We start from the raw sequence: 20,857 nt of genomic DNA, 5'->3' as shown, positions 1-20,857 counted from the left end.
TTAACAACTTCAATGGTAGTTTCTGCCATGGCCATGTATTCGGTTTCTATTGTAGATTGTGTGATACGCTTTTGTTTCTTGCTTTTCCATGACAAATGAGAATTATGAAGAAAAATGCAGAGTCCTATAATCGATTTGTGATTACTAGGATTCCCTACAAAATCTGAGTCTGCTTGAAGCTCAAGTAAGGAAGTGGAGGAGAAAAGCAAAGCATGCTATAGAGCATTTTGGACAAAATGAATTATGAACAAGATCGCAACTAGTTGGATAGATCAAGCCATAGTTAAGGGAACCTTGTGGGTAGGGTGACGATCCCGCTCCGAAACCTCGATCCTGTGGTTCCTACAAGGGATCTTGTAGGGACCCCATTTTTTTGATTTTGGGATCTCGCTCCCAAAAAAAGGGGACCATGTTCCATCCATCAATGGAATTCAATACCATTTCAAAATAAATCCCCGCTCCCATCAACCATGGTCCAAGGTTTTGTACATTTTAATCTTGGGTTCCATGTTTGTGGTATCTACTTTCATTTACGGATGATACCAGGTTAGAGATTGCCATTGTCCGAAGTTCCCATTATTTAAGAATCACAAGTTCCGTGATGTTAAAATCCAGTCCCTTTTTCACTTAGCACGAAGTTCCATTATTTTTAGATTCTTAATTTGAACTAGGCATAGTCTAGTGTCTTTGTTTCATTAAGTCTTATTATGTAAGTCATCCCTCTTAGTTGCGAGAATATACATTTCATTTAAAATCTTATATTTATGATGTCCTATCATTTTAGAGTCTTAAATCTTATTACAATTGTGAGATGATAATATATGCTTGCATTTCAAGCTTTAAAAAACTTCTTTTACATCAATCAGAGAGAGAGAGAGAGAGAGAGAGAGAGAGAGTAGTTCATCTTGTCCTCTTGCCCCTTCGGAGAGCCAGCCTTTGAGAAACAATGGAAGCAGAGGAGACTATATTCGAAGAAGATAACTCTTGAGTGGTAGGATTCTGGGTTGCCGGGGACTCAGAGGGAATAGTGCATGCCAAACTTGTGTCATGGCATGAAGATGTAGTGGTCATAAGAAAAACCGACTTATAAAGCTACATAATTAATCCGTTGTTATTCACACAAAAATAACTAAATCCTTTGTTAAGGGTGGGGGGCACTTGATAAGGGATCCCTGGTAAATGGCATTTGCAGACCTCAGGCTATTAGTGGAGGACCTTGATTCCTATATTTTAAGAATCTCAATATTGGAACAAGAGGAACCCTGTTATATGACATACTTAAACCTCGATTCCTTAGGGTATGTTTGATAGCATCCTAATAACCTAATATTTATGGATAATATAGAATCTTTTATAATTGGTATAATAAAAGTTTGTATGCCCTGTTTGATATGATCAAATTGTCTCTTCTAATATCCAATTAACCCAAAATATCGGAATCCCCAAGAATTCAACTCTTAGTTGAATTTTGTGGGATTCCATTTCTCTGTCAAAAAATTGTCTTCCCCCCCATTCATCTCCCTCTCTCATCTCTAATAGAGGCCCCTGCTCTTTTGACGGAGAAGCCAACCTGCTCTCTCTCTCGACAAAGGCCTTCTCTCTCTCTCTCACAGAGAGCAAGCAAGTGCCACATAGCGTTTTTCATGGGGTGAGTTATATTGGACCCTGATCGTGGTGTCAACTAACTCGAATAGTATCACAAAGCTTTTTTCCTCATCAAAAGAGGAGAAGGATATGGCTTGCTATTGATGGGTATTACTCACCCGTATTGAGATTGAACATGAATAATTCTTCAATAAAAGAGGGGTATCTTGCAGAACCAGAGGTTTCCATGGATTTCCCAGACGATAATAAATTCGGTCTAAAGAACAACTACGGGTATATCCAAGCTGTGGGCTCTGAGAAAAGCCCAAGGATTGATAACATTTGGACTTGCACCCTGTAATCCTTTTTCTCTAAATATTTGGGTCGGTGGGTGTTCTCTTTCTCTAATATCAGTAATCTATTTTCTTTCTTGTTCTTAGATAGGGCAAAATATAATAGGATATGAAGCCTAAATTTTGAACAACTTGGGGAAAGCAATACACAGGTAGGTCATATTCAGCTATGCGATGGGGAATTAAGAGTTCTTCAATTCCTATTTCTTGTTCCGTATCATTGCTTCATCTAGACTTTCACAAAGAAAATGCTCATTGTTACATTTTCCATTGCTTTCTATGGATCAAAATTGCACTTTCCATGAGCAATTTAGCACTTCTTGTTCTCTCTCTAAAAGTAGCATGAGGCGAGAGTAGAGAAAGAAAGAAGTATGAAGATGAAAGTAGATAGAGAAAACAATATGAACTAGAGCGAATTAAAGAGAAAAAGACGTAGTTGTGTGATGCATATTGCTTGCACCTTTTTTTGATAAAATACAATCAAACATGGATAGAAAAAGACATATCTGTATAATATATAATTCATATATATATGAAGCACCCTAATGGCTTTATTCAAATTTCCATAAATTTGAATATTCAGATTCTATTTTGCCAAATAGACCACCCTAACCATGGGAACTCGAACTAGCTCTACTTACAACCTCATTTTTGGTATAGTGGCGCTTAGATTCCTGATAGTCAAAACATCGAACCCATTGACATTGGATCTCGCTCCTTGTCTTGTTCATTGTACGGATGCCAATCCTAACCCTTGGGAGCTTCCACTACAGGGCGGTTCGGCGAATCTTGAACCGATCCTGCTCCCGATGCCACTCCCTCCTTCAACAACTATGGATCGAGCACTTAGGAATTGGCTAACCAGGTGCACTGCATAAGCAATATTTGAGCATGAAATTGCGATATATCAATTTCCCAACCGATTATCTGTAAAATGTTGGATTAGTGAGCAGAGCAGTTTTCCATCTGTTGTCCAAAGTTCGACATTCCATTTAGTGGAAGTATTAACTCGCTTAGTACCATCCAAAAGGTGAGCTTGAGAGTCAATTTGGATGGCATGCTCATGCTAAGATAATAGATGGCCACAAGGAGAATATGCAACTTCTAGTCCAAGAAAGTAGCATAAGAGCCCCAAGTCTTTCATTCAAATATTTGATTGAGTTTCTGTTTAATCTTATGAATAGTGCTCATATCATCCACATAGAGTACATAATTGGTCACCCATTAGAAGTATAAGGCACAAACTTGGCTCAGTCACATAGTTATCTAAAGCAATTAAGAAACTAAATCAATTTAGGAATTGGAAGCGTGGAATCGCTGCCAGTTGTAAGATTCCTGTTTTCGAAATAGACCTCCATAAAAGAGGAATCGTGGGGGACGAGATTCTTTTTTTTAGTAATCAAGATTCGATCGAAATAGAATCGAGATTCCTAGCACTTTAGAATCGAGTTTCCGACCTAGTTGGAATCGGCCAATATGGAATCGAGATTCCTTTAGTTATGGAATCAAGATTCCGACATCTTTAGAATCGAGAGGGTATTGAGAGGGAAACAATACATGGCTCAATGCCATTCATTGACCGACATGCCATACATGCATGTTTAAATTATTTGTATTTTATTTCTAACATCTTGGAGTAGTAATCTTTCCATTGGATCAATACAATGCAACTTAAAGACTTAAATAGAGAATGTGGAGCACCACTTTGGTTTCTATTGGACATTTCATGCCAAAAACGATGACTACACCTTGCAGCTTGAGATTGGGTGTCTAGCTCTAGTTGATACGATTGCACTGCAAAATTTTTCAAACCAAGCATGAGGTACTTATTTGAGTCCTTGTTTTAAAATACGGCCCCATCGCAGCATGTGTAGCTGCATAATGTGCTACATGCTCCGACGTGCATTGCATTGGGTGCATATGTGCTTTGGTGGAATGCACCCGCATCCCACTGCATATGCACCACATCCCACAGTGTATGCGGCTGCATAACCCATAGCGCATGTGCACTGCATAGCTCGTGGGCGAAAATATTGCCCATGAGCATGGGTATTTTTGTCAATTTCCACTTGACAAGTGGGGGAAAGGGTTTTGCGGGGTATTAAACCCCCTCAAACACAAAAAACAGCCACAAATGAGGTTTGTTTTTGGACCAAACGAAGAGGGAAAAAATTTGGCGGATTTTTATCTTAATCGATGGTTGTCAAATGAGATTAGATTGGGCATTATTTTGAAGAAGATGGAGCATAGATTCGTCAACATATTGAGGGTTTCAAGGACCGAGAAGATTCCCAAAATTCTTTGCTTTGGAGTTTATAACTTTAGAGTTTGCAATTACAAATTTGTGATTGTGGTTTTTGGATGTTTATGAATTATGATAATATGATGTCTAAGTTCTAATGTCTTGTTAGTCTCAAGTTTCTAGTTTCTAGTTTCTACTTTCTATTTCTAATGTCTTCTATCCAAGGATTTAGAGCCTTCAACAACTGATAATATTGGAGTGAATGGATAAATTAAACTCGTACTATTACATAAAAGGTGTGGTTTCTATAAGGTTGCAACCTTAAACAATCCAATTAAGGCGCACCTCCAAATTTTATCATAACATGTAGTTTTGGTCTAAAAAATTCTTAGGATTATTTAAAACTTTATTTTCATATCTAATTATAAAATTTTAAACTCCAAAAATGGTTAAAATCAAGTAGATCTATAAACATATGAAAATCTTGAAAATGGACGGTCTAGATAATGTGTTGCAAGATACACTATTTATAGGACTCAAAATCTTTCGTTTTTTTTATATTCATACATCTCGATGTCGAGATGATCAATTAGAGGGTTTTTCAACATTAAAACAACCTTTTTCAATGGATTTTTGAGGTGCACCTTTATTTTTACATTTTAAGGTTGTAACCTTATATAAACTTTTTCCTTACATAAATCTCCTCCATATTTTTTTCATGCATTAACCTATTTTTTGAGATTTTTTGGAATCTTTTTATGTTTATCGATCGCATTGGGCTGATGCACCCGCATTTGGAGCGCATCGAGCCGCTTTGCCGCATCGGCCTCGCGACCGCATGACTCATTTTAAAACACTGTGAGTCCATAGAAGGCTCGTTGAGTCTACACATGTTTTGTGGATTTGTAACTCTAAGATGAAACTTCACGTACACTTCCTCATCAAGGTCACCATTGAGAAATACATTTTTAACATATCGATGGTATGAGGCCATTGTTGGATAAATGCTATGGAAATAAGTGTCTGAACAATGGTCACATGTGCTACTGGTGCAAAAGTCATATTGTTGGGCTGTATATTTTTGCTACAAGGCAAGTTTTATATCATTCAACTATCCTTTCCTTTGGAAGAGGTACAAGATCCCCAGTATGCATCCGATTGAGAGCATCTACCATTACTTGTTCGCACATAAGCTGACTTGCAGCTTCTTTGTACCTTTCGAACTTTAAAGCAAGAAATTCTTGGTGCTGAATTTAGGGACTTAATTTTGTTTTTTTTTGCAATTAACTCAGACATGGCTTGAGTTAGAGTAGGGAGAGAGCTTCTATGTAGTATGGCATTTCAGGAACTCTCAAATTCCAGATAAAGTGCCTTTAAGAATTCAATGAGTCAAAACGCAGTTTTTGACTTTTCAACAATTTTTGCATTCGGACTATCTTTGATCATAGGTTCCATGAGTGCCAGAGCATCATAGAGCATCTTAATGGATGAGTTGAAATCCTGAATGTACTGATCTCCTTGTCTAAGTTGCGAAGTTTGTGTACTAACTCATATTTCCTGCTCAGTTAGTCTGTAATAAATTTCTTCAAGAATATTCCATACTTCATGGGCATTTATGAAATTGGTTAAATTAATCCCTATGTTACTTTCTGACGACCCCATCAACCATTCTATAACTCTAGCATTATTAATTCCCCTCTATTCTAGTTTTTCGGTCGTTAGGTTTCTTTTCAGTTGCATCTATATATCCCAAGAGCCCTCTTCCATGAATGAATTCTCATTTAATTTAATAGTACGTAGCTGAAAAGATTCGTATTTGTTTATTGAAATAGGTATAAGGGTTATAATAAGCTTTGGTTGGACAGTAAGCAGAGAGAATAGGCACCCGAATGATTTTTTTTAGAACTGAGAATGGAAGGAGAATATTTTTTATTTTAGCCAAATAGGTTGTCAGAAAAAGCTGCAAATCTTGCTCTAAACTGGCTTCTATAATCAATTAGACTCTGAGAATGGTTTTCATTCAATTATCTTTTTCATTGTAGTGAAAATATGGGTTCCTTTTCTACAGAGAGCGAGAGCATAGTTAGTGGGAACCGGGGAACCGCTCTGAGAATAGGAAAGATATCCATATAAGTTGGGGTCCTCGATCCATATATATATAAAGGATCGTAGTCCCAATTCTTATGGAAACTAGATCCCATTGTGCAATAGATGGGTTCCCTCTTCCCATTGAGTTAAATGTTTTAATTATCTTAATTCTTGATATAGTTTATACATTGGATGTTTATGATCACTACATGATATATATGGAAATTCACAAATATAAGGATCGAGATCCCTGAATCGAGGGATCAAAATTCCAACATGATAGGGATCAAGATCTACAAATAGAGGAATCAAGCTCCCTATTAAAGGGATCCAGATCCATACGAATAAGGGATTGAGATTCCTAGAAGAAGAGTAGAGCTCCCTCAAAAAAGAAAACAAAAAAAAAGGAGCTCCAATCAAGACCCCTGCTTTGGAGTGTGGGATTTGGATTCCAGATCCAAAACCATGCCCTTTAGGGGCGCTTCCGGTAACCAAGAGAGAGAGAGAGAGCCAACAAAAAGGCTACAGAAGGGAACGAGGAATGTGATTACAATGGGGTGCAAGAAAAGGACAAATGACAGGTACACGGTTAGGTGGGTATATATAAAAAGAATGGGTATGGGGTCAAAACTCGAGAGAGACCGACACAAACTTCGGAAATCAAAAGAACGCAAATGATTGGGAAAATGAAGACAGTGAAAAACAACTAGGATCTGAAAATTAGAGCGAGAAATACAGGACCTGTTTTTTTGCACCTGATTCTTGCAAGTGAGAAGTACCTAGATCTGAGAAATCCATGTAAGCTTTTCTCGTCCGAAAATGCCTTCGCCAGAAAACAGAGCAAGACCAAAGAGATTTGGTTAACCAGGACAGAGCTCTAATACCATGTGAGAAGAATCTTTGTATTTCACTTGATGAAAAATCGTGTACAAGGGCTTAATTTTAGAGGGTTACAAAACTGTGTACAGACTAATACAAAGAAATGTATAGGGTGAATCACCTTCCTGACATGTGTATACAAGAAAAGAAAATATTTTACAGAATAATATATATAGAGCTACTATATGTCACATGGAAGAGGGTTCTAATGAGATTGACATATTTTGGAATAAAGAAGGAAGAGTCTGGAATCCCTGATAGCTTTTTGTATAGGAGAAAGCTCAAGTTTCTCCAAGATATTGCTTTGTGTTGGCCTGAAATATTGCTGATTGTCTGTTCTTCGAATTTCCTACATCAGTTGGCAAGCTTTTAGATCTACTGAAGAAGATGTAAAATCCCTCTTGGTGGTTTAAATGTTTTTGTTTGTTTTCTCTTCGAGCCTTGTCATGGAGGGTAACTCAATCAATGTCAACAACATGAATATTTAGGACACAGAGTATGGAGGAGATTTTGTATATTACACAAGCTATACAAACCCACAAATATGTGATCTGTTTTCCCAGGTGAACTAGTCGTCCATCAAACAGACTCTCGACTTACATTGTATCTGTTATATTTGGATTTATCTTGGTGTCTTAGCCTCACAAGCATGTTTTAATAGGAACATAGTCCGACAATAATTTTGTCTCTATTTAAATTAAATGTTGGGAACAAATATCTTGTATCCTTTTGAGGTAAGATGTTAAGTATAATTTTACTTCTGTTAAGTATAATTTATCAGTCACCAAGAAACACTTAACTTAGAGATGATGGATCTGATCTCAATCAATTTGGGATAATTGTGTACTCATTGTGGGAATTGATTTGGGTTCCTTTCAAGAAACCCTTTCTTTTAGTGGTCATCTTATATGAATTCCTGGCAGTGTTACATGGACACAGACACTAGTGTCATGTCTAGTACTTTGGCCTAAGAACCTTGTACGGAGCCGACACATCCATACTAATATATATATGGAAAACACTACGCAACTCCTATAGGCGAAAGTGAACAGTGATTTCGCCTATGCTCATCACCGTCCAACGTTCATCGCACAGCTACAGTTGTCTGATAGTATTTCAATTTTTATATTTTTTCTACAAATGGGAATGATCTGAAATTTGGAGCGTGTGTTCATAAAACACAGGTGAATCTAATAAAAAAATATAAAATAATAATTCTCAAAATACAAATTGACCAAAATACCCCTGAAAATTTACGGGGGTATTTTGGTCAATTTATATTTTGCGAAATATTTTTTTCATATTTTTATTAGGTGCGCCAAACTATGATGTACACACGCTCCAAATTTTAGATCATTCCGTTTTATATAAAAAAATGAAAAATGAAACACTACCAGACAATCGTGACCGTGCGATGAACTTTGGGCGATGATGAGCATAGGCGAAATCACTGTTCATTTTCGCCTATAGGCGTTGGGAAGACCTTTCCTATATATATATATATATATATATGTCATAAAATACTTTTAAATCTAATATGTGAAAATTAAAGATATATATATATATATATATATATGTCATAAAATACTTTTAAATCTAATAGGTGAATATTAAAATATAACAAATATCAAAATTGAAAATATAAATTTTTGTAGTGGAAAAAATGATAAAAAACATACTTGTTTCTGTTTTTCTTTTTCAAAATGTTATAAAACCTTGTTAGTGATACATATAATACTTAGCTTAATATTGTCAATATTTTTATAACTATGTTCGTAGAGTTATTAGCATTTTCCAAGAATGATTCAAGCTCAAACCTAACCAATAATTTACATTTCAGAATGTGCAAAAAATTTCAAAACGTAAATAATTCTGTATAAAAGCTTTGACTTTTCTTTGCAAATATTGCTTTCTTCTATTGTTTATCTCTTATATAAGTAATAATATGCTGATACCTAACATGCCTATTCCAGCCTGCAAGGTGTTAGCCCTTACCACTTATTGGCCACATGTCTTGGGTTCCATTACCCTCTCCCCCATGTATGTATTTTATACACAACTTTAAAAATCCACCTCAAAAACCCACTTCAAAAAAGATGCTCACCGTGGGATTCGATACAAAGTTCTCTAGCCTGAGAACAATACACTCTACCGCATTGCCACGAACCTTTTATTGTAATAAAAAGGACTGACACTTTTATATGAAGTGTTGATACATGCTAAAATTCACTAAATCGGACATGTAAGTATCTGGGCTTGTCGACATGTGTCAAAGTGTGAATACGTGTCGATAGTCAACACAAGAGGGGAGATGGAATTTCTATGTAGTGCTGATTCCTGGTGCTCTAGGGACTTCGTATTGATTGGTGACAATTTTTATAATACTTGTTAGTTTTAATATACTCTTGTTCTACATAGTTTTGGATTTGCCTTAAATAATAATGGTGTGAGGTGCACGTAAGAGGTGGGTCTTGACTTTCTTTATAACAGCATATATTTTTTAGTCATTGAACTCTTAATTTACTGAAATGAAGATTGCAATCGCACGATATCATCATTTAATATGAACATGAACTCTTCCTTTATTAAAATGATCTAATGGTTATTTTTTTGAATGACATGAGACATTAGCTATTAACTTGTTCAGGTGAAGCACATGCATTGGTATCTAGTAGGTGATGATGTTGCCGCTTGTGAATGCAGATGCAGCCGAGCCTGGTTACCATCCAGCAAGTGAGTTGAGTTCTTGCTCTCCAAGTATGAAGCATAATTATTTACCCAAAGAAAAAAAGTATGAAGCATAATTGTTTTTTTTTTTTTTGCTTGCTACCGTATTCAGGATTTCAAGATGTATTTCCTGTGAGCATGTTGTTTTTAAGTTGGTAAAAAATAATAATCTCATTTCATTTTGTTTAATTGTTTATCGTGCCTGGAACTCTAGATCTTATATCAATAATTGTAAGAGATCATTTGATGAAAATGTTTAACAATGACACACATTTGATTCTCAGCAGATGTTATCTTCACAAGTTCCATTGACATTTGAGGCTTAGTTTTATAAATGCAGAACTCATTGGACTAGGATAATCTAGATGTATGCTAACCTGGAACATGAGGATAAATTTCCATTTCACAAATAGTTTGCTATATAATATTTTGGATAAGTGGCCCTCAAATTCTAGAGATTGGGCTCATGTCATTCCAGGCTTGAATGTATGTGTTATCATTCAGGAAACAGAGACTGGTCCAAAATTTTGGTAAAGACTCAATTCAAGGTTGGGCCATTTTGATGCCACATAAGAAATTTAAAATACTGAGGCAAATCGAAAATAATGAATAAGAAGTCTCAGGAAGATTGAATACTAAAGGAGGCCTGTCTTTGACATTTGTTTAAAGACAACAGAAAGGAGAACAGAAATCTATCTGGTGATAATAAGAGAGAATATATTAAACCTGTGGGTCAGGTTCCAAATGCAAGAAATAATCTTGTGAAAGTAATCTTTACCATGGGTAGAATCAACAGCCTATTCCTGATGGATTTCCTAGCAACTTCTTCCAAAAGACAAAGTAAAGGAAAAAGAAACAAAAAAGCAAGCTTCTTCCTGGAGTCATCATCAAAAGTGACATTATGGAGGTCTTTGAGGATTTCTGTAGCCAAGAAGCATAATCACTGAGGCAACACTACTTTCACTAATCTCTTCGCAAACTTGAAACTGCTCTGGACATAACAACTTTGGGCAAATTGGCATAACTGGAGGATTGCACAAGATGACTTTGGCATTCCATTGTGTTCCGAGCATGACTCAAGAAATGCTGCCCTGTATATATTCAGCTATATCAGTGTGGCTTTGTGAAAGTGCGGAGGTATCTGGGTGGAGCTTGGTTTTTTGACCAACTGAAAGGCTCATTCTGTGAATTTAGAAATCTAGGTACTGTGTTTTAGACTAACCAAGACAACATGATGTCGATTATCAGTCCATGCTTGCATGAGTTTGGTAAGTATTGGTTAAATTAGTTAGTATAAAAATAAGAGGGGGAAAAGATGGTAAAAGAGAAAAGGGGGAAAGAAGAAAAATCTATATATTTTTTTTTGTAATTTATTTTTAAATTCACTATATTCCACATTCATTTTCAAAGTAACCAATAGTCCCAGCTTGAGTCTTATGAGATCTGGTTTGGTGTAGCTGAGTCAATTGAATCTGGGGTTGACTTAGCCTTGTTGACCCAGTTTTGGCAAAAATTAATGCAGGCTTGGGTGTTCTCAAACACTAACCCAGAAAATGACTTAGTGAGGTCAGATCGAGCCTGCACTTGGTTAACCTGCCAGGATTTTTAACTAAATGTTAAGACTTTTATCGAAAAGCTTGGGCAATGTGAAGTGTTTATCTAGCTTTGCTACTTTGTCACGTCTCATAGCTTTAGTTCTCTGTGGCAGTGTCTATGATTCTATTTGCTTGAGTTTTCTTTACTTTCACAACCCTCATTGTGTACACGTGCAGTGTCCTTACAATCTGACAAAAATCAAACAGCAAAAATAAACTAAATAATGTTGTTGTAAATTTATATCATAGATCTGTTTCTGTGGAGAGGAGCTAACTACTAGAGGAGGGCAAGAAACTAGGCCCTTGAGGATGGCAAGAAACTAGGCCCTCCATTTATACGCTAGCATTTTTCTGAGGCTTTCTTAGTTTTCTGTGGCAAATGAGTTCAAAATGACTGAAAATTCCTTTTCATCTAGCTCAGCATTAGTTAGCTAAGAATGGAACATTTGGTCCATTGTTGTGTGTTCTCTCTCTCACTCCATAAAGCACTTACCCATGTCATTGCTCGTCACCAAGTTCTTTGAATGGTGTGACTATGTGGAACTCAAGGTATTAAATTCAAAAAATTTCTTTTAACTTTTATTAGCATACCGGAATTCCACTTACATGGGTCACAATACACTGCTGTAAATAAAAAATAAAACTGTAAATACAACTTAGGATCTTTCCTTTTATTGCCAAACCATATAAACACAACCCATGAACAATTTTCACTCTTCCACTATGAATTTAATTGCAATGGTCCTGAAAAATCATAGAAGTATGTGAATATGACTGAAAAATAAATAAAAACAGTCGAGAAGACTTACTTGATCATGCCTAGGGATACTCTCATAGGACTTGATACACCCCACACAAGGTTCCCTGTCAATTGGCACACTTTTATCCTTATGGTCTTGCCGGAATTTCAGAGATGAGAAGCCTTCATTGGCAATACCTCTTCATCTAGGGTTTTAGAGAGTATTAAAACCTAACTAGGGTTTGTAGGAACAGGACAAATTAGGGCTGGGATTGAAGACATAGGATCCTCCTATGGCTGGGCCGTACACCCTTTTCTTATCCAAACAGCAAAACCCTAATTAGGGTTTCAATGTGCCACCCATTATCAAATTTGGTCCCTTTTTGGAAGGGAAGAGAGAAAAATGAATTTTAATAATGAGAGAGAGAGAGGGAGACTTAGTGCGTGGAGGAGAGAAAAATATGTATGTAGAGAGAGAGGGCCTCAAAGATGTTTAAATAGAAAGAATTTCTTCTCCTATTGGATTATAATTCCTTCTCTAGGTATGTCTATCTTAATGAGTCAGCTTTACCAATGCGAACTTAGGAAATCTGTAAGTTGAGAGAGATTAAATCTGAGCCATCCATTCCACAAATCAACAATCATAATTTTGGGTGGAAATTAAGAATATTATTCCTTTATTATTTGACGCAAGTCCAACTTCTAAATTAACTAGATTCAATGTTCAGAAAGGCAGAGGTGGCCAAGGGTTTGGGCTGCTTAGGCACCAAAGAGGCCGCCTAAGCGGGCGCCTAAACACGAAGGCGGCCCTAAGTGAGGAGGTTGGGGTGGCAGCCATATGTTGTTTAGTGTGGGTTGGGGTGACGGCCATATGTTTTTTAGTGTGTTTGTGTTTTGCGAATATGTGTGTATGTGTTTAGTGTGTGTGTGTGTGTGTGTGTGCATGTGCATGTGCACGTATGTATGTGCGTGAGGTCTCCCATGAAATTCTTAAAGATCGTACTCTTTTTTTCTTTTGGATCTATATTTGTAAGAGAGAGGTCTCAAACACTTGGAGGATCTGTATAGAGATAGAGCGAGAGCGAGAGAGAGAGAGAGAGAGAGAGAGAGAGAGAGAGAGTCTGTGAGAGAGAGGGACCTCGCATTGAACATTTGGAGTCATCTTCTTCTTTTTCTTCTTACATGTAAAGAGGGAGCATATGGGTCTATGTGTATCTTTGTATATCTGTGTGTGTGAGAGAGAGAGAGAGAGAGGCCTTGCATCGAACACTTGGAGTCCTTCCTCTTCTTCTTCTCATATGTAGAGAGAGCACATGGATGAGAGAGAGAGAGAGAGAGAGAGAGAGAGAGAAGGGCAATACGATGTCTTATTTTTTTGATAAAAGTTAACTTTTGTATTGCTATAAAGAGTTGGAATACAATTTGGTTTAATCCGAGAGTACCCACTAGACGAGTGTCTCGGTAAAAAATAGGTCAACAGACCCTGTACAAAAAGGGGCCAATAAATCTACCCGATTACCATAGATTTACAATGAGGTTACAAAAATGGGCTTATAGGTTTACCCGTTTACAAAGAGATGTTCTACTACGTGTACCCTCTGTGGTCCAGAGCAAAAAAGGAGATGGACCAGGTTTGGTCTTCTACTTGGGCCCTAGCTCGTCCTTCATCAGGAGATCGGCTAACTCGTTTGACATCCTTGAGGTATGCATCCAGAAGACAATCATATCCCTGCAAATGTATGCAATCTTGTCAAAAATTGAAGCGAGATACCATGGAGGTGTGGATCTCTCGGTTGCCCACAATATGATATTATGCGCATCTCCCTCCACTATAAGGTTTCGCCCCCAAGACTGATTGAAGCTTTTGAGGCCCATCAGTAGGGCCATCACTTCGGCTTGCTGAGAATCTTGAAATCCTAGATACGCAGAGTAGGTTAACAGGATATTGCGATGCTCGTCTCTGAAGACACCACCAGCACCTGCATGGCCGGGGTTCCCCAGAGAACAACCATCAAAGTTGAGCTTTATGTCTTCTTTTGGGGGTGGCTGCCAGTTGCGTGATCTTTGCGTCTTCTGTGGTCGGTGGTACAATATGTTTTCCCATTGGCTTAGGAAAGTATTCGGTGGGAACCCCACAAAGATTCGTAGGTTGGATGCTCAGAAAGTTACTAAGGATGTAACCTTGTGGAAAAGTGTTGGACCTTGGGTAGTAAGGCCTTGAAATAACCTGGAATTTCTTTATATCCTGATCACCCAAACGATGGCTGCCACAACAGCCCTCCATAGGATCCGTCCAGCCTTCGGCCAGTGTGAAGCATGGTCTGCAAATATAAGGTCCTTGACCATCGGGGGCGTGACCCATTGGACATAAAATAGCCGCAACATTTGACCCCAGAGATCGTGGGCCGTGTTACAATGAATGAAGAGGTGAGGATTTGACTCTTCCTCGCACGTACACATGGCACATCTGTTGGGAATAGGAATCGCTTTCTTTTGAAGCTGGTCAACTGTAAGAACCCTCTGGGACCCCGTTATCCAGTTGAAGGTCTGCACTTTAGGGGGTGCTATTGTGGACCATACCTTGGATAGTACTGATGGGGGATTAAGAGGGAAAGTGGGAGGTTGGATAAGTCTTTGGTAGAAGGAGGCCACCGAGAAGATACTAGAGGGCATAAGAGACCATACTAACAAATCCCTCCCTTGTGTTGAAATGAATAGATGATGCAAGACTGCCGAAAGAGAAAGAAAGTGGTTTGTTTCCTTCTCGGAGATGTTTCTTATGGAGGAGGGGCTCCACACTCTTCGGCCTCCCGCCAACACCGTTTCCTCCGCAATGGTAGAATTTTTGTTAGAGGCGATGGAGTAGAGGGAAGGGAAGAGGTCCCTTAAGGGAGTTCGTCCGAGCCAACGATCTGACCAGAAGCGCACTCTTGTTCCTTCTCTTGAATGAAACTTGATGAATTTTTTGAACAGTGAGAGGGAAGAGGTGAAAGACCTCCACTCTCCTGAGGCCTTATTCAAAGGTCTCCTCTTTGACACCCAAATGCCTTCAGAAATCTTATATTTATAGCGTAAGACCTAGGCTCAGAGGGAATCAGTCTGAGTTGCAAGACGCCACCACCATTGCCTACAAGGGCCAAGTTATGTTTTCTAAGGATCCTGATACCTAAACCCCCCTATTATTTGGGTAAGCAGATTTTATCCCAAGAGATTAAATGGTATTTTGTTCTCTCTGCCTGACCCGACCAGAGAAAATTCCTCATAAGTTGATCCAGCCGGTTTGTCACTGAAGTTGGCATTTGGAAGAGAGACGTGAGGTAAACCGGGGCATTGGCAAGTGTTTCTTTGATCAATGTGTTCGACCAGCCTGGGAAAGGTATCTCCCTTTCCATCCAGCCAAACGCCTATCAACTTTGTCTATCACATATGACCAGTGTCGTTTTTGGGTTTTCCCAATCCTAGAGGCAGGCCAAGGTAAGTTGTAGGAAGGTCCTCAACTTTGCATTGCCATATTGGGATAAGCTCTCTGATTTCAGCGTTGGCGATCGCTACCCCCATCATTTTTTATTTTTCCATGTTGACCTTGAAACATGTGGCCACTTGGAAACATTTGAGGTAAAGACTCAAGTTTTCAATTTCTTGTGAAGAAGCGTCTAGGAATACCAACGTGTCATTTGCATATTGCAGATGAGACACTGTAGGCCCTCGGTGAGAGGTTTTGAAACTCGAGAGGAGACCTGCCTGGTAAAGATGGGAGATAGGTCGGCTGAAGACTTTTGATGTAATAGCGAAAAGAAAGGGGGAGAGAGCCCCTTGGCGTAACCCCCTCGAGGAGGGGAAGAAACCTTTTGGGGTTCCGTTTATGAGGATTGAAAAATGAGGGTGAGAATAGCAACCTCTCATCCATTTTCTGTAGCGATCTCAGAACCCCATTCTTGCCATTGACTTATCCAGTATGGACCAATCAACATGGTCATACGCTTTCTCCTAGTCTATCTTAAAGATGAGACCAGGTTTTATTGACAAGTGCGTAGAGTGAATGCACTCGTGTGCTATTAAAGCTCTGTCTAGGATTTGTCTATCTTTGATGAATGCACTCTTATTTTTATTTGGATGGATTTGAATTTTTATTTATTTATTTATTTAAGGGATGGTACTATGTGGGCACCCAAACTGCCTAGCCTACCTTAGGCATGCCCACCCAAACCCCACCGCCTAGGCTACGCTTTGGCGGTTTCTCGGCCAAGCCACCTAGGTGGCAAGGCAGCTGAATTTCGTTCATTGATTAGAATTATAACCACACCATAACTTCCTAACATCTTTCCAAAATTTATAGGAAGTCAAAACTTTATTTGGTCAAAACAAACCTCCACAAAGAATAGGAGACAACCTTTTTAATTTTAAAAGATTGTCTAACTTAAAATAATGTAAAACAATTCCTAACAAATAAAGGAGTGGGGCGTACCACCCATATGGACCACATGTAGGCCCCATAGGCTACACGTCCCACCCATGTGAGGTTGGCACACATGTGGGGCTTGATCCAAGGGTTCTATATGTGTCCTTCATTTTTTAAAAAAATTTAAAAAATGCCCTTTATATGGATTTTACAGCAGAAAGAAATTAAAAACATACTATTTTTTTAAATTTCCCAAAAACATTTCGTATACCAAAAATAGGACATTTACAAGTGAATTGGTACCAATGGGTCAATGCACTCGACCCAGTAATAGCAATCCACAACTGTTCTCAACTATTCTCGAATTAATTCAACAAGGATCCATGATCCACAGTCTTATGCAGGGGCTCATAATTGGCTCTTCAAAGTTGGCCTAATAAATAGTGGAACCGTGATCCTGGAATGTGATTTCAGTTCCCCCCTTTAAGAGCAAGTTTAGCATTTGTCACTACAGTGCAAAAGGGGCTCTCTATGTATATGTACATGTGTCGTCCTATAGGAATGCTTCCCTGTAATTTGGTTGTCATGTGTACATGTCGTACGGAAGTTTGTTGAGGCTTTGGTCCTTGCTCTCACAGGTTTACGACAGTATACAGGAGACCACACATATCCTGACCTACAATCATTATCCATGAGCATCTCCGACCTCAACAAGGGATGACTCACTATGAACGCTTCTCGGTAATGCCACATGCCCAGGTGGGTTTTGGACCTAACTAGGGCCATAAATCCCCTAACCTTGGTTAGTGAACATTCGTACACTCCTACTGAAATGCATAGTCTACTATAGATATCATTTTACATGCTCTCACAGCCTTTAAAGGCCACAAAATCCCAACATTCTTCACCTACATTGTTTCTCAACCGCCTCAAACCAGCTCCAACTAGTCCTTTATAGATAAAAACTTGCGAATGATATAGGAACAAGCAAACAATGACAGCAAAAAGTCAGATTGTATACCTTTATATGTCATACTCACCAAAATAAATTCCCAAGTTCTATTAAGCTTTCTTCTAATCTCTTACATTGATGATGTCCCAGATATCTATAATTGCATGTTCCAAAAAACTCATCGTCATATCATTGTTCCAGTCAAAGTCTAATTGTTTCACCCACTTATAACTATGCCTGCATGGCAACTTTCATTTTACCCATTTTATGACAACCCCTAGAAAACATAGACCCGGTGCCGTTTTTCTGCTTTAATCACTCTATTTGGGACTATAGACTTCATTTTGGTTAATAACAAGAATTCCCAGTATTTGGAGATTTGTTGTCTCGAATTCTCATCATCTAATATTAATGGTTCCTATGTCAACCATGAGATAATTCATGTCTAATGACTTGATCATTATTTTAGAGTCCTTTATGTACCCAGAAGGGAAAATTATTCATTTTTTTTCCCAAAGAGCTATTCTGTTGCACTGCTAAAAGAGTCTGCTCCATTCATTCGATTCTAGTGCTTACCTATCCTAGCTTAGCAATGGAAAAAGCCTCAACCAAAAAATATTGGAACTTCTCAGCATATCTAGCCAAAATCTATCTTTACTTGCAATGAAATCACAATTCAGGTTTCATGGGTGGTTGAAATGAATGTTTTGTCCTTGTCTGAAACCTTCAAATGTATATATCGCTAAAATTACCAGAAGTGATGTTCTAACGAGTCCTTTGCCCTTAGCTGCGCATCATAGGTACCAAGCGTTCCACCATTTTTTCATCCTTCCCACACTATAACTATTCTAGTTCTGAAATGTCATCCACCTACAAAATACCAGCAAAGCGAAGAATCCAATCGATTTCTTAGCTCTTCACCCTGCACTCTGATTGCAAGCCCACTGCGAGGAAACCCAATGCTTCTGTGCGACATCTGTTTCTTCAAAGTCAATGACTACCCCACTGAGAGCTTCTTGAACATCATGGAAGGTTGCATTATATCTTTCCCTTTGGGATACTTCTTGTTATATGCAGGGTAGAAAGGGTGGGAGGAGAGGCAAATATATATGGATTTCTCAATAAGGCTCATAAAGAGGATGTTGAAACTTTAATAAACTTTTTTTATAAAGAATGAAATTATCATTAAAAGTTAATGCCAGCTATCAGAAGAGTTTGTAGCATGGATGCTCAGACCTATGGATGTTCCATTTATGCCCCTTTATTATTCTTTGATTTTGTGTATTAGCTTCTGTTCATGTGATTCTTAGTCTAAATTTATGCATTCCATAGTGGACCCTGTGATGTGTGCAAATAGCTCCTGTCATCTGAAAATAGAGGCAAAATAATTACACAAGATGAATTAAGGATTAAAAAAAAAGACCAGTATGTTGAACATGCAGTAGTACCGCCAATATGCATTGAAAGTCCAGATGTGTGAGCTGATTGTTCTAATCTTCTCTATGTGGGTAGATTCTATACAGCTGGGCATCAGATATCAAACAGTGACCTCTTATTCTGGCATACATGCATTAATATACCCCTTGACCTGCATGGAAGATGCCAAAGCACATGTTGCACTTAGGTGGGTGTGTTGTCTTACTCCATACTTTCCAGGCACTCTTTTAGTTTTAGTTATATGCACTGTGGACATTTAAGTTCTAACACAACGAAATGTAAATTCTTGTTTTATTGTTCTCATCAATATTTGTGCTACAAAATATGGAGTGGTGCCTAAATGCATTATGGACAAGCACCCCATTGCCCAGTACCCAATGTCCAATATTTCACATTCACAAAGATAAATGCAGTGTGCTTACAAGCATGAGGCAGTGGTTATGTGGTCAGGAGTCGTAGGGGACTAAACAGTACTAGCAACTGACTGGAGTCCCTGGAAATGATTGTTGATTAGGCTGTAATGAGTGTCATGTAAATTAAATGTAACTGACTGAATTGAGTGGCATTGTGTACACAATGCACGAGAATATCAAAGGATTTTTAGTGCGAATTATCTGCAACTGAAGGTGTGATTTTGCACTCCTAAATTCCCTTATCCTATAGCTCCATTATTAAGGACTCATGTATTGAGGTTCATTCTGCATTCCATTGCAAAAGCCGTGCTTTGCACCTGCAATTGACCAGTTTCATGCGCTATCCAGTTTTTCACATTATCCAGAAAGTCCATGATCTTCAAACCTATGCAGTACATTTATTTGGTAAAACACAAGTTTGTGCATCATTGATTTCTTTCAACTTCTTGGAAGGAAATGTTTTATGATCTGCACTATGCCTCTCTGTTTTTGTAGGAGTTTTTTTATGAATAATGTGATACTTTGATATACTAACCTTTGTTAGGTCCATTTCACAGATTTTGGCTTTTTGAACCCCGTTGTGGCATGCATGACATTGGTGGTTGGTACATAGAGACCTTTGGTCGAGACAAGAAAGGTAAAACAGTCCCATCCAAAAGAAAGTGGGATGGCAGCAAGGCTGATTCCAAAGTTGATCTTACAGAAAGGTTAGTCCAATTAATTTTAAGGGAAATTTATCAAAATACACCTAACTTTTCAACAATTTAACAATTAGCTCTTTTTAAATTATTCCAACTCATGGTCATGTGTATTTTGATGGTTATTTTGAAATTAAATCAAAAGATGTGGGTCAAATATTACATAGTTGCAGTCTTATGTTGATTTTGATAAAATTTTAATTGCTACCTTTAGTATCCAATGACAAGAAATGATTAGTCTTATTGGAACATTCCGCTGCCAAGCTCAACTGATAAGGCCCCGAGTTTGAGATGGTTTGACTGGATCATGTGCCTAGACTTGCTACATTTCTCTACATTTCTTTCCCAAATTTATTGTCATATATTTCTCTGTATCTCTACTTGTATTGAGCTTATATTTTCAATCTTACTTATGACACTAAGTTTAATGTTAGATTTTCTTTAATCCAATATGCAGAAGAGTCCATCCTGCCATGTATTTAATGGCCATTGCTTACAGAACCCTAGATATTGAAGATGCAAGAAACAAGAAAAGGACAGTCAAGGATATCATTGAACCAAGATTGTCTAGTATTCTCAATTGGTGTAAGAAACTTGTATAGCCAGATAACCAGCTGCCCTACTGCATAGTTATTCTGTATAATAAGTGTATTTCTTTTTATATAAGAAAAAATCTCCTTTGTGTTTTAGCTTAAGTGTTCCACATTTCCAGATTGTGGTAATAAATTCTGGTTACCACTTTCAAGAGTCG

At 38.0% G+C, this 20,857-nt stretch overlaps 1 protein-coding gene across 9 annotated transcripts in view; it reads left to right on the top strand.

Moving 5' to 3' along the window:
* Window positions 1–20,857, top strand: part of LOC18431816 (Chaperone DnaJ-domain superfamily protein) — a 41,955-nt gene that overhangs the window by 17,565 nt on the left and 3,533 nt on the right. For 2 of the 9 annotated variants that reach the window (XR_016045327.1, XR_016045331.1), the window contains 3 exons: window positions 9,850–9,879; window positions 19,071–19,182; window positions 19,966–20,044. Coding sequence is in view for 2 of the 9 variants with exons in the window: in XM_006841931.4 (XP_006841994.3) it covers window positions 9,794–9,879; window positions 19,966–20,115; window positions 20,564–20,708 (381 nt within the window). In the remaining 7 variants the exon portion in view is untranslated. Of the gene's footprint in view, window positions 1–9,793; window positions 9,938–19,070; window positions 19,183–19,965; window positions 20,116–20,563; window positions 20,852–20,857 lie in introns of those variants that run through there. The other 7 variants (XR_016045326.1, XR_016045328.1, XR_016045330.1 and 4 more) reach the window with 7 other exon arrangements.

This window comes from Amborella trichopoda, chromosome 12 (assembly GCF_054954075.1).
Source record: "Amborella trichopoda isolate Santa Cruz 75 chromosome 12, AtrichopodaSantaCruz75HAP2 v2.0, whole genome shotgun sequence".
NCBI lineage: Eukaryota > Viridiplantae > Streptophyta > Magnoliopsida > Amborellales > Amborellaceae > Amborella > Amborella trichopoda.
The sequence above is the reverse complement of the archived record's forward strand: the minus strand, read 5'-3'. Positions and strand labels throughout refer to the sequence as shown.